The sequence below is a fragment of the Mustela erminea genome, chromosome 9 (assembly GCF_009829155.1).
Source record: "Mustela erminea isolate mMusErm1 chromosome 9, mMusErm1.Pri, whole genome shotgun sequence".
NCBI classification, from domain to species: Eukaryota; Metazoa; Chordata; class Mammalia; order Carnivora; family Mustelidae; genus Mustela; species Mustela erminea.
Window position 1 is genome coordinate 1,719,147 of NC_045622.1, and position 15,158 is coordinate 1,734,304.

The 15,158-nt window shown below is 44.0% G+C and overlaps 1 protein-coding gene across 2 annotated transcripts in view; it reads right to left on the reverse strand.

Annotated features, from left to right (window-relative positions):
• PDGFD (platelet derived growth factor D) overlaps positions 1–15,158 on the reverse strand; it is a 221,461-nt gene that overhangs the window by 15,890 nt on the left and 190,413 nt on the right. For both annotated transcript variants that reach the window (XM_032356405.1, XM_032356404.1), the window contains exons 4-5: positions 12,420–12,482; positions 9,791–9,989 (exon numbers count right to left, since the gene is read on the reverse strand). In XM_032356405.1, coding sequence (XP_032212296.1) covers positions 9,791–9,989; positions 12,420–12,482 — 262 coding nt within the window. The remainder of the gene's footprint in view (positions 1–9,790; positions 9,990–12,419; positions 12,483–15,158) is intronic.

Consider the following 15,158-nt stretch of genomic DNA (forward strand, 5'->3'; position numbering starts at 1 on the left):
TACAAATCAGCATTTGTCCCCTTTGTCGCATTTTGATAAATCTCACAATATTTCAGACTCTTCCATTATTATGGTATCTGTTACAGTGATCTGTGACCAGCGACTGGGGCTCACGCAAAGCTCAGGTGGCGGGTAAGCATTTTCAGTTCTAAAGCCTTTTTTAACCAAGCTGTGAACATTGTTTCTTCTGACGGAATGCAATTGCACACGACACCACGGCGTAAAAACAACTTTTCTACACACCAGGAAACCATAGCGCTCCTCTGACCTGCTCCCTTGCAGTATCTGCTTTCTTCCCGTGGACCCCCCGGGCTGGAACCGAGCACAAAGTGTCTCCGATGTGTGCCTGCGGGAGGACCCACGGGCTTGGCACACGGCATGGGCGCCAACAGCTCACGATAACACTGTAACAGTCCTTTTGAAAGTCAATCTATTTCAAGTTTTTTTGGTGAATACAAAAATTCGCTGTGAAACAAAATAATGTCCTCCTTCTGAATGTAGGAAAGCACTGGTTTTTTGGTTTTGTTTTTGATTTTTTTCTCTCTACACAGGTTTGATTTGCTGCTTGTTTTGCTTAACAGGGAGATGATCCCCTTGGGTCAGCCCCTGGGGGTCAAGTTGATTGGCGGCTTTTGCCGTGCTGGTCTTCCAACCGTTGCCACTCGGCTGCGTGTGTCACCAGCCTTTGCTTGATCTCCCGGAGTCCCCTGGGTCTCCAATTAGACTTCCCCAAGTTCTTAGAGCCAGGAAGCATTTTCTAACAACCAGACCAAGACTTCACAGTGCTCAAATTCTTTATAAACTCTTTTAGCAGCCACACACCAGCAATATATTACCATACACACACACACAGCATGTGCTGAAGGTGTGGGAAGTCTGTGTGCTTGAAGTAGGGCTATATATGCATGTATATATACATATTACATGTATATAAGTTATACATATATTATATATAAAAACAAATTTAAAATATAAAAAATACATATTTTATATATAAAAAATATATATGTAACTTTTTAAGACCATGCTTTTGTCATTCTAGTTCACTTCCCTAGCACTCAAGTCGACTATGTCATTTTAATCTTCTAGGGCTCAAGTCAAAAGCCATATTCAGCCTCCATCTCCTCTGATCCCCTGCTACAGGCTCACCACACTTTCTCTGTCTTCTGCCATAGCCCTTACTTCAAAGACCTTGCTTTGCCCCTTTCTTTTATTTAGGCGTTTCTCTTCCATTAAAATATAAGGTTCATGGAAGCAGAGAGTTAATCACCTTTTGATTCCTCCTCTCCTAGGGCTTAGCCCGAACGGAGGTCATTTAAGTCCTGCTCTCCTAAAACCATCTGGTTTCAACCTGGTCTCTTTTTTTTTTTTTAAAGATTTTATTTATTTATTTGACAGAGAGAAATCACAAGTAGGCAGAGAGGCAGGCAGAGAGAGAGAGAGGAGGAAGCAGGCTCCCTGCTGAGCAGAGAGCCCGATGCGGGACTCGATCCCAGGACCCTGATCATGACCTGAGCCGAAGGTAGCGGCTTAACCCACTGAGCCACCCAGGCGCCCTCAACCTGGTCTCTTAAAACCATTTGGTTTCAACCAAATCCTGCTGAAAGACGTACGGCATCTCTGAGGACAGAGCATGTGTGCCATTTCAGGATGTCTGGAATAACCAAGGCCAGTAAAAACAACTGAAGTCCCTACTTCACCAGACAGGTGTTTCTGATTTTCCTTAAATCAGAAGACTTCCGCGACTCTGAATGGATACCCATAAACTTAAAGTCAAGGTCAGAGAGCGTTGCGGACACTGGTAGCCCTACTCCTCAGTCCAGTTTTCTGCTGCACTATCTGAAGGAATCAGACTGCTGCTGGTGCAGGACAGAGAAACTAGCCTTCGAGAACCGGCTCTACCAAGGAGGAACCATGACGCGGGGCAATGACTGGCTCTGAGACCCACAGAATCTAGAAGCGGTGCCCCCGGGAGAAGAGGGTGTTAGGAAGGCTTGCTTTCAGTTACGTGACTCGACGCGTCCTCTGCCCCATGGGGAGAAGGGCCACAATGTGTTACGGAAAACACTAAAAATAAGCCTTTGATTCTACAACCCTAGATTTATGAGGCTTTGGGAAAGGGTGGGCGGGAAGGGGGATAGATGAGTAATTGTAGTATTTTATACCAAGTAACTAGGGTTTCTCAGCCCCTTTCAAGGTTCATAAATTCCCCAGGAGGAGTCTGCTCATTTTTACGGACACTACACCTCATTGTGATTTTCAGACTCCCTCTTCCATAAATCAGCCCATAATTGTGAAAACTGTTTCCACACCTCAACCCCAATTTGGAAACACAAGTAAATCTGGAGAGAGCAATGACTTTATAACTTTTAATGAGAAAATATCAGGATATCTTAAACTTAAAATCATGAATTTCACGACTCTGTTTGCTGGTTTAGTTTCTCAAGAACAGACATATTTACTACGTGTATTTATAGTGATTAACCTACGTCACCAGGTTCCCAATCAGACAACAGTGAATTTTCGGGGTTTAAAAACATTGCCAAGGGATGCGTAAATAGAAAGGTACTGAGCACCTTTTGTGTGCCTGGTTCTCTGTGAGATGCTGTCATATGTGCAACTCTCAGTGACTTCTGGTAACAAACCCTCATGGGAGACACAACTGTCCCCAACTGATAGATGTGGGGACTGAGAGACAGAGGACTTAACTGACCTGCCTAAGGTCGCTGGACACAGAGTAGGTATTTGACAAACACGTGCAACAAAGGGGGTGAGTGCACGGCCGTCTGCAAGGTGCTGAATGAGGCAAGACAGCCGCTGATACCATCAGACGGCAAGTCTCTGAACTCTAAGAACTGTGACCTGGTAGGACGTGTGAAGTCCATCAACGCAACGAGAAACAGGAAAACAGGCTACGAGGGGAATTAGAATCAAGCGGGTCTTGAAACATCTTTCTCTCACGTACGAGACCGAGTCTTGGAGCTTCAAACACCGCTGAGCAACCCCCGGCCTGGCCTGGGCAGCGAACAAACCCCAGTCCGTGGCACGACTCTCTCCTTCGCAGCTATCATCAGACATTCTGATTTTCTTTTAGTATATAAGTTGGCAATAACGGTACTTTCCTGCCAATAAATGTATAAAGATTGAATGAGTTAAGGGGCGCTTGGGTCATGCAGTCAGTTCAACGTCCGACTCTTGGTTTTGGCTCAGGTCTTGATCTCAGGGTCGTGGGATCGAGCCCCATGTCAGGCTCCACGCTCAGTGTGGCGTCTGCTTGAGATTCTCTCTCTCTTTCTCTCCCTCTAGCCCTTCTTCTCATGTTCTCTCTCTCTCTCTAAAATAAATACAATCTTAACCATGAGAGACTATGGACTCTGAAAAACAATCTGAGGGTTTTGAAGGGGTGGGGGGGTGGGAGATTGGGGGAACCAGGTGGTGGGTATTATAGAGGGCACGATTGCATGGAGCACTGGGTGTGGTGCAAAAATAATGAATACTGTTATGCTGAAAATAAATTTAAAAAAATCTAAAAATTGAATGAGTGAAGGGTGTCTGAAGCACAGATCCAAACCCTAGCTCTCGGCAGGTGTCCCCCACAACACTGTCACAATGAATAAAAGATATAAATGAGTAGGGTTAAGCCCAGAATGCCCCAAACAGCTCCGATGCTGCAGTCGGGGTCACTAAGGGAAGGAGCATCACGTTCACCTCGACCCCCCATGTCAGAAGGCATGCGTGTTCAGTTTAATTTCCTGGGGCTTAACATGGTCCTTTGTAAGTCAAGAATCAATGGGCTGGTTTTCCCCGCACTGGTGGTTCTGAAAGGAGTGTGTGCTGTAGGAAGGGTGTGCGCTTTCCCTGCATCCACAGGGGCACAGGACAAAAGGATGCTTCCCAGAAAAAGTGGATAAGGGACCCAGGAGGCAAAGACATCCATCATTAGCCAGAGTGACCATTGGGGGAAAGGCACACACGTCACCCCAGACACCAAAGTTACCTACTATTCTCCACCATTAAATGTTTTCCAGTCAATTGTGCTCTCATGGGAGGGGGGTAATGGGCAATTAAAGGGGGTCAGGATACCAACAAAGGTGGACAACCTCATCATGTAGGAGGAAAGCGAGGTGCCAGGAGGCAAAGGACCCAAATCCTTGCCCCCGCACGGAGACTTCCTTCAAAGCTTTTACGTGAGCCCGCACAGATACACACAATGTGATCAACAAAAATGCGGCTTTCCTTAACGCTTTCTGGAGAATGGAGTGGGGAATCCAGATCCTTACAAGTCCTATGGGTCATCAACAGAGGCTGCACTCTAAAACAAAACAAAACAAAACAAAAAGTCCTTTTCAAAGGAAACATCTAACAAGCCAGAAAAGTTTCTGGGTCAACAGTATCCTGGAAAAGTTTAGTACTTGCCGATTATTTTGTAAACTTGTAAGGGGTGGACTGATTTTACGGATCCTTAAACCTGGCAATATTTGGATACTCGGTAGGAGGCTCTTCAGATTAGCGATGATTATCTGACCGCCCTCCAGGGAAGAAAGCGGAAGAGTTCACAGAAATATCTTGGTTCTGTGCCATTTTACCTAAGTAACAGTAGTAGCTGTAACGTGCCGAGAGCCCCGTGTTAGTGTCTCTTGTTCATCCCAGCACAGCTTTGCAAAGCGGTTGTAACTAGAGCCGTCCAGCAAAGGGCAGAACGCGGCCGCCCACGGGCTACCAGTGACTCCCCGAGGCCACAGTTCTTCGGATGTGAGTTAGAATTTTATCACAAGCGTACTTGATGACAGAGTCCACGCTTTTCCTGCTGCCGCAGCCATTCTCCTGCTTTCATTCCATCAAATTTGTGGAAGACAATTTTCATACAGATAAGGACGGCTTTTACTTGGGGCCTATGACATGGTTCAGCAGGTTCAAGGAAACCGACCCTCTTTCAACCTCAGAAATTAGAAAAATAAATCTGTTTTGATTTAACGTCCCCTGTACCTCGTTTAATTGACACAGAGATAGTTAACAGGGGATGTTATCTCCAGACTGACTCAACGGATTCATCACTAGTGTCAGCCAAAGGCCCCCGGCAAGTTGCTACCAGATAGCAAATAGGCCAAGCGAAGGCGTTTGTGTCGTGATGGCTTCAGCCCGTTCTAGACTACGTTCACGTCTTAATATGCTATGAAATTATTTCCCTCATTCGAAATCATATTTGAAAGAACAAAACTTGATTGTCCTAGTTCGTAGACAAGGGCATGACAAAGAAGTGGCAATAAATGACAAACTTAAAAATTAGAAGTATTTTGACCTGGGAGAATTCAGAACCAAGTCAAACATTTTGATCTTAAATGTATTTATGTCACTGAACCCTCAGATTCTAGGCTAGCTGCTCACCCACAAATCGTCTTCAAATTAAGAAGTCAAGTGGCTTAGATCGTAGAGCAAAATAATGCCATGTGAGAAATCACAGAATTGGTATCAGAGCCTCTCAAATGGGTTACTAACCGTCCCAGGGTTAGAACCCCCAACCACTTAGAGTCTGTAAAAATCACATATTTCAGGGACACTTGGGGGGCTCAGCTGGTTAAGCGTCTGTCTTCGGCTGGGGTTACGATCCTAGAGTCCCAGGATCGAGCCCCATTTTGTGCTCCCTGCTCAGTGGAGAGACTGCTTTTCCCTCTCCTTCTGCCCCTGCTTGTGTTCCCTCACGCGCGGTCTCTCTCTGTCAAGTAAATAGACAAAATCCTTTAAAAAATAACATATTTCAAACCCTATCACTTAGAATCAATTTAATATCAATATGTTTATTCCACTTAATGTAGAAATGCTGATTTTTTTTTTTAAAGAGGCGTGCACATGAATTCTGGCACACGCATTAAAAAATAGCAACCCTTTGGGGAAGCATTTACTTGTGGTAAGTAAAACTGTCGTTCAAAACTATTAGGTTGGAATGCTCCAAAAACTGTATCCATAGTTGAAGACCAACACTGATGCTGTGAAAATAGGCTTCTCCCTCGTTCTAATTTGTTGGATTTTTTCCCTATGACACAAAATGTTTGGGGAAAGTCAAGTTCTTCTGGAATAAGTTAAAAAAAAAACAAAAACCCAAAACAAAACCCAACAGATCTCATTTACATTGTTAATGACCATACACGGCATCTCAATGAGCTCTCCACTCTAACAGAATGTAAGACTGATCATTTTTAAGTGAAAGATATCTAAAATCCATTATGAAGTTGAATAAAGTTGTGCTGCCCCTAAATTCAAAGGATTGTGCTGTAAAGAAATCACAGTGTGGTTTCGTTTAGGCCACCATGGTCTTGCGATGATTATAGTTTGCAGAAGATCCATGTAACTTTTTACCTAATTATGTACAAATTTTTTTTATTATTAGCAGAGTCATCAGAAAAAGTAAATGCAACTTGAACTTGGTTTTTTTTTTTCACTTTTCGGCAGCTTTCAGTGAAAGTAGGAGGTTGAAATTATTGGTAAAAACTGAGTTGTGGAACTACAGTTATGGACAAATTTTGATAATCCTTGTCATCTCTTTCTCCATATCCCTTAAGAAACAGAACATGGGAAACATGGGCTTGTAGTGTTATCTTCAGTCCAGAAGCTGTGATACACAAGTCTGAGCTTATCTTTTATTTGCGAATTTTTGAAAAGTCGACTTTAGGTGCTGAAGTTCTGGCTCCAATATGTGGCGAGGTTATTGTCCCTTTTCTCTTCCTCTTTTCCCCAAACTTCATTGACTTCTTGCTCTCCATGTACAAGTCTCTTCCTAGAAAGACCTTGAATCTCCCTGTCACCAAATCTGCTTTCAAACAAACACTAAAATCGAAGCATACAAATTAATTCTAAATAGGTACTATCCCTACCTCGATACAAACATTCCACACGCAGGGTGTTTGTGCTTTATTTTAGCGTTTATAAGACTCTGTGTTTGTACGTTCACATTGGAGGGTCATCTTAGAATCCTCTCTTTGATATCACAAAAAATGTCCCTTTGATCCATCTGGACAAATCAGAGGAATGGATATTCAACAGCTATCCATAACCAATACTTGCTTTTTACAACATTAAAGAATTATCATACTGACAAGAGGAAATTTTTTCAGAATCCTACAAAGTTCACTCTTTTATTAGCCATCCAACAGACCTCCCTTATCTGTAACTATGTTTCTGTCCCCACTCTGCATTCACTGCTTCCTTCCTTATACAACAGATCAGAAACCATGAGTTTGTACTTCTTGAGTTTGAAAAGCTGACAGTGACAGCTGAGACGTTAAACCAGACTTGTCCTCGTGTGTGAGACAGGCATGCAGGTGGTGTGGCGGGCGCGGAATGATAAACAATGAAGTCAGCACATTTATACAAGCTCAGGGACCGTGGACACTGGCCAGGGCTTCCAGAAACAGTACAGATCCGCCTTAGGGCCATTCTAAACAAGAGATTAAGAAATGGAACCCAAGCCAACCGGGGAAAGAAGTGTTGACTCCGTCAGGACTACACGGAACGTCACCTTGAGAGTTCTTGCGAGGCTCTGTCAGGACCAGAGGCGTTCTTAATAAGCTACAGTCCTCAGTCTTATGGGGCGGGTTCCTGCAAACTTTGGATAAATGCTCCTGCTGGATTAATATCTTTAATTCCACACACATTCACGGAGGCCGTGCTGAGAGCCCGAGATACAGATGAACAATGTCTAACACCATGCCCTCAGCATTGGCTGCCACTCAGGATGGGTCTCAGTCTCCCACGGGCCGTAAAACAGCACCGACTGCTCAGCCTACCCCCAGAGGCGGGAGTCAGTGTAGCTGGGACCAAAGGCCCGCGGCTTCCTGCCGTTCCCCAGCTGACTTACTACTCGGACCTGGAGGTCCTAGGATCTCACACTGCCTTACAGAAGACACCAGACACAGTTAACTGCAGTAGTAGGCATAGGAAGGCCGTGGCGCCCCCAGGACTCCGGACTCTGAGGTGGCGGGCTTCAGGGGGAGAGGATGAGGGACAAGGGAAGGCTTCGCCAGCACAGCGATGCAAATATATTCTGGAATCCTCAGTAGCCAGAGCTAGCTGATGCTTCTTGCACAAGTACTATGTGCAGGGGCTCTCGACGGCCCTGCTAATGACCACCGGAGGTAGATGTAATCACACACGTTGCCCGGAGAAACGGAGGCACAGGAAGACCAGCGACTTGCTGGACCGTCACAACACCTATAAACGGCAGAGTTAGGATTCGAACCCGGACGCTCTGCCTCCAACTCAACATAAGTTCTGGGGGAAAGAAAGTAATGGATTTAGGTGATTTTTTAATTTTAAAAATCCAAATGATAGGTGCCAAGCAGAATTGCTCCTCAAGTAGCTATCGTACGGAAGCTAAGAAAGAGTCAGAGTTTTTCATTTCTTTGTCCATTACCATCTCTTCCTGTTTTTTTCAGGGTTTTCAAAACACTGTGAATCTTTTACTTTCCTTCAAGTTGATGTAAGTAGAGACCTAAAGACAGCAACACTACAGAAAAGCAATTTCTTATCTGAGTTGAATCCAGCCTGAGACCCGGGGAGACTCTGAGAGCTCCGGCGATCTGCCTACGGCATATCTCCAGGATGTCAAGGACACCAGGGACTCCCTGTCCACCCCTTCACTGTATGTTTTAAGTAGATAAAGTAGATAAAGTTCTAGACCTGAGCCATAAGCTGCAGACCCAGGCAGGATCTAACTAATCAGTCATTCCAGGACAAATGCTCTAACAGCTCATGCTTACTGACACAAGCATTTTCTACCAGAGCAGGCCAAGTTCATGGTTCTTCAAAGCGCCCCTGACATTATAAACTGTAGGAAACAAGCTCTATGTTAGCAAAATACCTTCACATCTGTGGTGCAAACGAGCCTTATGAGACTTTCAATGATAAATTTTAGCAAATAAAGCAAGAATGAAAAGGGTTAGAAACTACAGTTTTATTCAATAAAAGTCATTACAAGATATTTCACTATTAATTTAAACATGCAAAGAAACACCCTCATCTCAGATCCTATTGCTCAGACGTATGAGTAAGATACTAATTTTTTGTGACTTTCAGTATTATTGTTTTAACTCAAGATGTTTTCTTGTGAGTGTTCCTCTCTCCTCCCCTCATGATGTTTGCCTGAAACTTCCAGGGGAACGCATGCCCACACCTCCCCTCCAAGTCACCCCATGCCTTCCTTGCGTCTTCTCTGGGACATGTACGTCCTACGAATCCTCCAGAGCACCAAGCACACAGTAGACCTTCATAAAACCATTCAAGAATATAGACACTGAATGGGAAAACGTGAAAGCTTCCAAAGAGCTCTGACCACTGCTTTCCCAGGAGCCTATCTTACCGTCATCGAGTCCTGAGCTAAATCAACATTCACATCTGTTGGAGAGGCCCAGCAGACCACCACATGGGCACTGGCCCTAGGGGTGAGAGACCATGATGCTCATCTTCTTTCTACTGCCCACAGGCCACACAGCTTGTACCAACACACTTCCTTCCAGTGACAGCGAGGCTAATAATACCTTACTTGCCAAGATGCAAGAAGCTGGTCCAGACGATTTTACAAAGTTTCTTCTAGCTCTTTCTTAATCCCGTACAAACAAAACAGTTTGTGATAAACCCAGAACCTCATCTGAAGGTGCTGTCGGAGAGATAAGGAACAAGACTGGCAGTAATCCTCTGATTTTAGTAAGTTACATATATTGCGAGTTTAGTCCTCACTGAGAGTTACTATCAGTGGTCTTGTGTGCTCAGGAAGAACTGCCAGGGGTCTGTCTCTTACCTTTTGACTTCCTGTCGTGGTAGGACCTGCCCCGATAATGGGGGGTGTCCAAATAGAGATTCTCAAGGTCTTCCTGCCATGACTCTGGATTGAAGTGTTTGAGTAGGTCTTCCACAGTATCAAACTCTGCGACTGTCTTGTCCAGGGCGTCCGCCGTGAGGGTGGGGTCCGTTACTGATGGAGAGTGATAGGATACCCCCTAAGGGTGACATACAGCTCAGTGTACTCAGAGAAGGTCCATCGCTACGAAATACAATAGTCATACAAGTGTACGGAAGGAACATAAACAGGCTTCTGATTGTGAGACATTCTATGCATAGATATCATGCTCAAGCTACTATAGTTCTGCCATGTTCTTAAATAAGAGCAATTAATTGGAAAAGATAGTCATTCACATTTTTGCAAATCAAAACCAGGCAGATCACAAAACCTCCAGTACATCTGAAATATAATCATTAAAGAAGATATCGACTCAGTGGCAATATCTAAATTACATCATCCCATGTCCTGGTTCGAGCTCCCAAAGCATCCATATTTGCAATCACAAATAAGCATTAGAATCTAAATTGTGAACTGCTTCCATAATCCACTCTCTCCCGCCATGTTCAGTCTCCGTGTTTCCTCTTCACGGGTCACCTCACATCACAGGGGTCATGTGAGCAGGGCTCGAATCTCCTCTGGAGAGAATCCAATAAAATCTGGCATGTTCACCAGCTTATTTACTGGGCATCAACAAGGATAATTAGTCATGAAACCTGCTCTCGACCAAGACTGGGAGATCCTCACGGGACATACATATATGTATTTTTAAAAGGGCTGATGCTTGCTCACGATCCCAGCTGTCCTTAAAATACTCTCAGAAATATTCTTTAAATGGGGCATGCAACACACTGAAAGTTTGGGAGGGATTCCGTGCACTATGTCCCCACGTAAGTTCCCAAGCCCTTACTTCACTACCCCTTGGATAATCTAGAGGCCAATGAGCCATGATTCAAACATCTCTGTACAAATTCATGACCCATAACAAGGAAATAGAAAGCAGAGCCACAAAGGGTTTCAAAAGGTCTTTCAAGAAACTGCCAAGCGAATAGGATCCCTCACGGGCAAAGATCTCCTCCTGCTCCGGGAAAGGGAATTAACGAGCACTTGCGTTCCTGGGACTTCAGGCAGCGTCCTAACAAGAACCCCTACATGCCACAGCGTTTCAGATGGCAAAGCCCACACTTCTCACTCTCACTTTCAACTCAGGGTTTCTCTCTGGTTAACCAGTCGAGGTCCAAAGGTCCGGAAGCCAGAGAATGGATGCCCGCCTGCTTTCAGGTGGTCCTTCTATGGCAAAAGCATTAACCCACCCGCGTGTGCCTTAAAAGCAGTTTTCAAATATGCCTGGAGGGAAAGGGAATGGGGAAGGGCTTTTATTATTATTATTATTAAAAATCATTTTTATTATTATTATAAATTGTTATTTGTTGTAATTATTTAAAAACTATTTTTGTGAGAAAGAACTAACTGGTCCTGCCTGTTTTCACAGCCCTGTAGACCTGATCTCATTCAGCTTTCGTTATCTATAAAAATCCATTCTAAAGCTAACTGAATGACTTTAAAATAACAATTTGTAAAAGAAAAAAAAATGCTCAGAAAACTAGAAGCCACCTTCTACAAAAACAAAATATGCTTTACGTAGAGGTTTGGGGCTGTTGAGAACAAATAAAAGACTTTTCGTATCACCATTAGAAACATCACTGACCTCTTGATCAGGCCATGTTGTTCTAGTCCAGCGGACGCACCAGGTGAATTAGTCACAGAATCCATCGCTAAGGAAACCCTGCCCTCTGAAGGAATTTCTTTAAAAATCCCCCAGAGAGCAAAGGATGGAATATTACTTGAAAAAAAATTCCACTCTTAACTCAGCCACATGGACGCTGTCAGACCCATGGGCAAGCTTTCTCCATGCTCTTGACCTTCTAGTGAACACCTACATTTATCATCTTGTATCTCCTTGCTATCTACATGCTACCTATAGGAGGACTGGTGAAAACAAGGTCTGATCTTTCTGAACAAAGAGAAATAGAATACTGAGAAATGACTAAAAGTGGAAGAAAAAATGGAGAGCATGAACCATTTTATAGTTTTGGGGTGAGTTATGTTTTACTTCGAGGTCCAACAGAACACACGCCTGGTTTGCACTTAAATTATCTTACTGTAAACACTGGGATTTTTTCACATCTGCAAAGATCCTTAAAACCACAAAGGTTAACAGCTTCCCCTGGAATATTCAAAACACTATTTCAAAATTCCCCACTGGAACTTGGGCTCATGGACCAGTTTTCTATGTTTGATATGTCTGGACAGTCGTCTAGTTGGAACATTCTACTTTGAAACTGATAAATACTGAAGTCATTGTCTAGCCTGTGTTCCTACGATGGGTACTGGCATTTCCTGAGAACTTTTTTGAAGAGAGGGGGAAGGGCATGTAACAAAGCCCGCTGTAACCATAAAAGAAATGGAAGGACACATCATGATTGCGAGTAAAGCCCTAGGACCTTCATGTAGCTGATGCCGTTCTGGGGTTGAGCTCAGCTTCTCCATCAGCTTTTTTTCTCTGGCAACAGAAAAGCAAATTACTTACTGAGATAGAGCTTGTGACTGACTCCCAGTTGGTCTCTGAGGCTGCTGCGGGTTGGAAATCTTCCTAGAAGGCAAGAAACATCCATGTGAGTCAGTCAAACCTCTGTGCAATTCATTACGTGCACAGTTTCTATATCTCAGCCATCAGAACTTCTTCCCACTAAGTGACAACAGAAATAAGGTTACTTGCTGGATGGTTCACCATTTGTCTTCAGAATCTCTCCTCAAGAACCCTTCTCATTCAAGAGATGCACATTTATGGACATAATGGGCACATTTACTCCTAAGTCCTGGTGAAATGGAAAATGTGCAGACAGGAGTTCACATTTTAAGTCGGCCTTCTGCCCACTGGGTGACCTGGGGCACTGTACCTAGCCTCTGCAATTCATCTGTAAAAGGCTGGTATGGAATGCTTAAGTTAGAGAGTAGTTTTCAGAACGAACTAAATGCACTAATTATGTAATTATAACTAGCACTTAATTAGGTCCTTCATAAAGAGTAATAATGTCCATTATCCATATTGATATTGATTTGGTTTGAACTAGTTCTGCATCATGTTCAGTCCTGCTTCCTGAGCTGGTCTCTAATATCAGCGATCTTTTCAAAGACAAATTCAGCAGCAAAGAGTTATTCTTGACTCTGTCAGGACACACCAGGAAGAGTGGCAGTGGGAAGACAATGGCCATGTAATGGCAAAGTACTGCCCACTCAAAGAAAGAAGGAAAAAGGGCAGACCCGAGAAAGTTATCTCAGGGAAGCCTTGAAGGATTTGTGGTAGCAATGGATCTCAGAAAAAGAACTTCTCTTAAAAGGTGAATTTGTCTCCAATTTGTGTGTGTTTCTTGTTAATTACTCCAGCACCAGTAGCTTTAAAAACATAATGGGAGGGGCTGCCTGGGTGGCGCAGTGGGTTAAGCCTCTGCCTTCAGCTCAGGTCATGATCTCAGGGTCCTGGGATCGAGTCCCGCATCAGGCTCTCTGCTGGGTGGGGAGCCTGCTTCCTCCTCCCTCTCTCTCTCTCTCCTCCTCTCTGCCTACTTGTGATCTTTCTCTGTCAAATAAATAAAATCTTTAAAAAAAAAACATAATGGGAAGAAAAAGCTGATTTCTACCATTTTCACATGTCACAGATGGTTTCTTGACTCTGCTAAAACCACTCAACTTGGTTGATGCCTTCCAGCCAAGCCAGAGAGTAGGATGTATTTTAAGACGATGCTGAGAAAAATTCAGATTTTCAAATCTGACAGCTTATTTACCCAAGTGTACTTACCGAATGAAGCTAAGTATCAGGTCTAAATTTCATTAACATTTTGAGGAGCTGCAAGTGCATTTGTTAATTGCTCATGATGAGACTGGTCTAGATATAAATGCCTGTGTTAAAAAGTTTTCGTTGTTTACTGAGATAGAACTAAGTCAAATGTGGGGTTCAAAGAATGATCTGTTAAAAACTGGCAAGACATCATTATTCTCATCTCTACCTCAGGAAAGATAAGAAAGAAAGAGAACATTGGTCTCTGCACACTGAATGGTGAATTCCCCCAGCTAAAGGATGGCTGAACACAAATGAAGACTGGCACTGACAGAAGTATTCCTAAGCAGGAGAACAGGTGACACTGGGCCATAAAGCCACCAGCTTTCCATGTTGTGAAGGAACTGTTGGGGGGAGGGCCTATGCCGGTAGGAGTCCTCACATCCTAGAATTTTCGTTTCACTCATTCAGTTTCATACTGGCTTGTCACCAACTGCGTGATGATGCATTCTAAGCTGAGACTAGAATCACAAGGAATGGAGAAACTCTACCTCCCCCTCGAGGAGTTCAGAATGTCAACATATCCACAGCCAGGTAAAGGGCTCCTGCAGTGAACTCAGGTGTGTGCTATCATTTGGGTTTGCTGGAGACATCAACAAAGGCAGTAGGAAATTTACCCAGGAGGAAATGGGCATGGGAAAATTTCATGAAGACTGTGACCCTGGAGCTGAGTCTTGTAGACTCAGGTAAGGAGAGGAGTAAGTAGATGGCTGCTTACGAGAGAGGCGGGGTAGAAGACTCCAAGAGAGACAGACGTCTAGACAAACGTGAGGAACATGTAAGGAAAGGAAGCTATTGGGGAAAATCAGTGAGTCATGCTGGGTACGGTGCGTCTGAGGTGCCCGTGCTTTACCCAGCTACTGAAGCTCAGGATGCCATCTGCTCTAGGAGAGGACCCCGTGAGGGAGACCAGCACCCGGGATGCAGGTCTGAGAACCTCCAGCACAGTGATGGCAAGGAGGCAACTGATGGATCGTGTTGGTCAGGTGTGACATCAGGAGAGGGACGATCTCAAAATCGTGGACCTGGAAAGAACTGTAGTATTATCTCATGCAAACTCTTCATTTTAATGATTAGACAACCAATTCTCAAGGCCACCTGAGCACACTTCTCAGTATGCACTGTGTGCTGGTCTTTCACGTCCTCATAGCTGGCTTGGATGAAACAGGGTCCAGAGGGAAGGTAAAAGAAAAGTAGGAAAGATGTACAGCAGAGTATCGGTGGAAGGTTCTATGAGGATATCACCTGAAGTACTCTTAGTGATTTAGATTTTACATCTACACTGACTAAATTCCGTGACTAAGATTTACTTCGTTTTCTTGCACAGATATAGGGTTAAAGTGTTTTGTTAAGCATTTTTAAGCATAGAGGGCCTTTGTGCACATGCACCCAGACAAATGTTACACAAAGAACTTTTCGTTTCTTCACTGT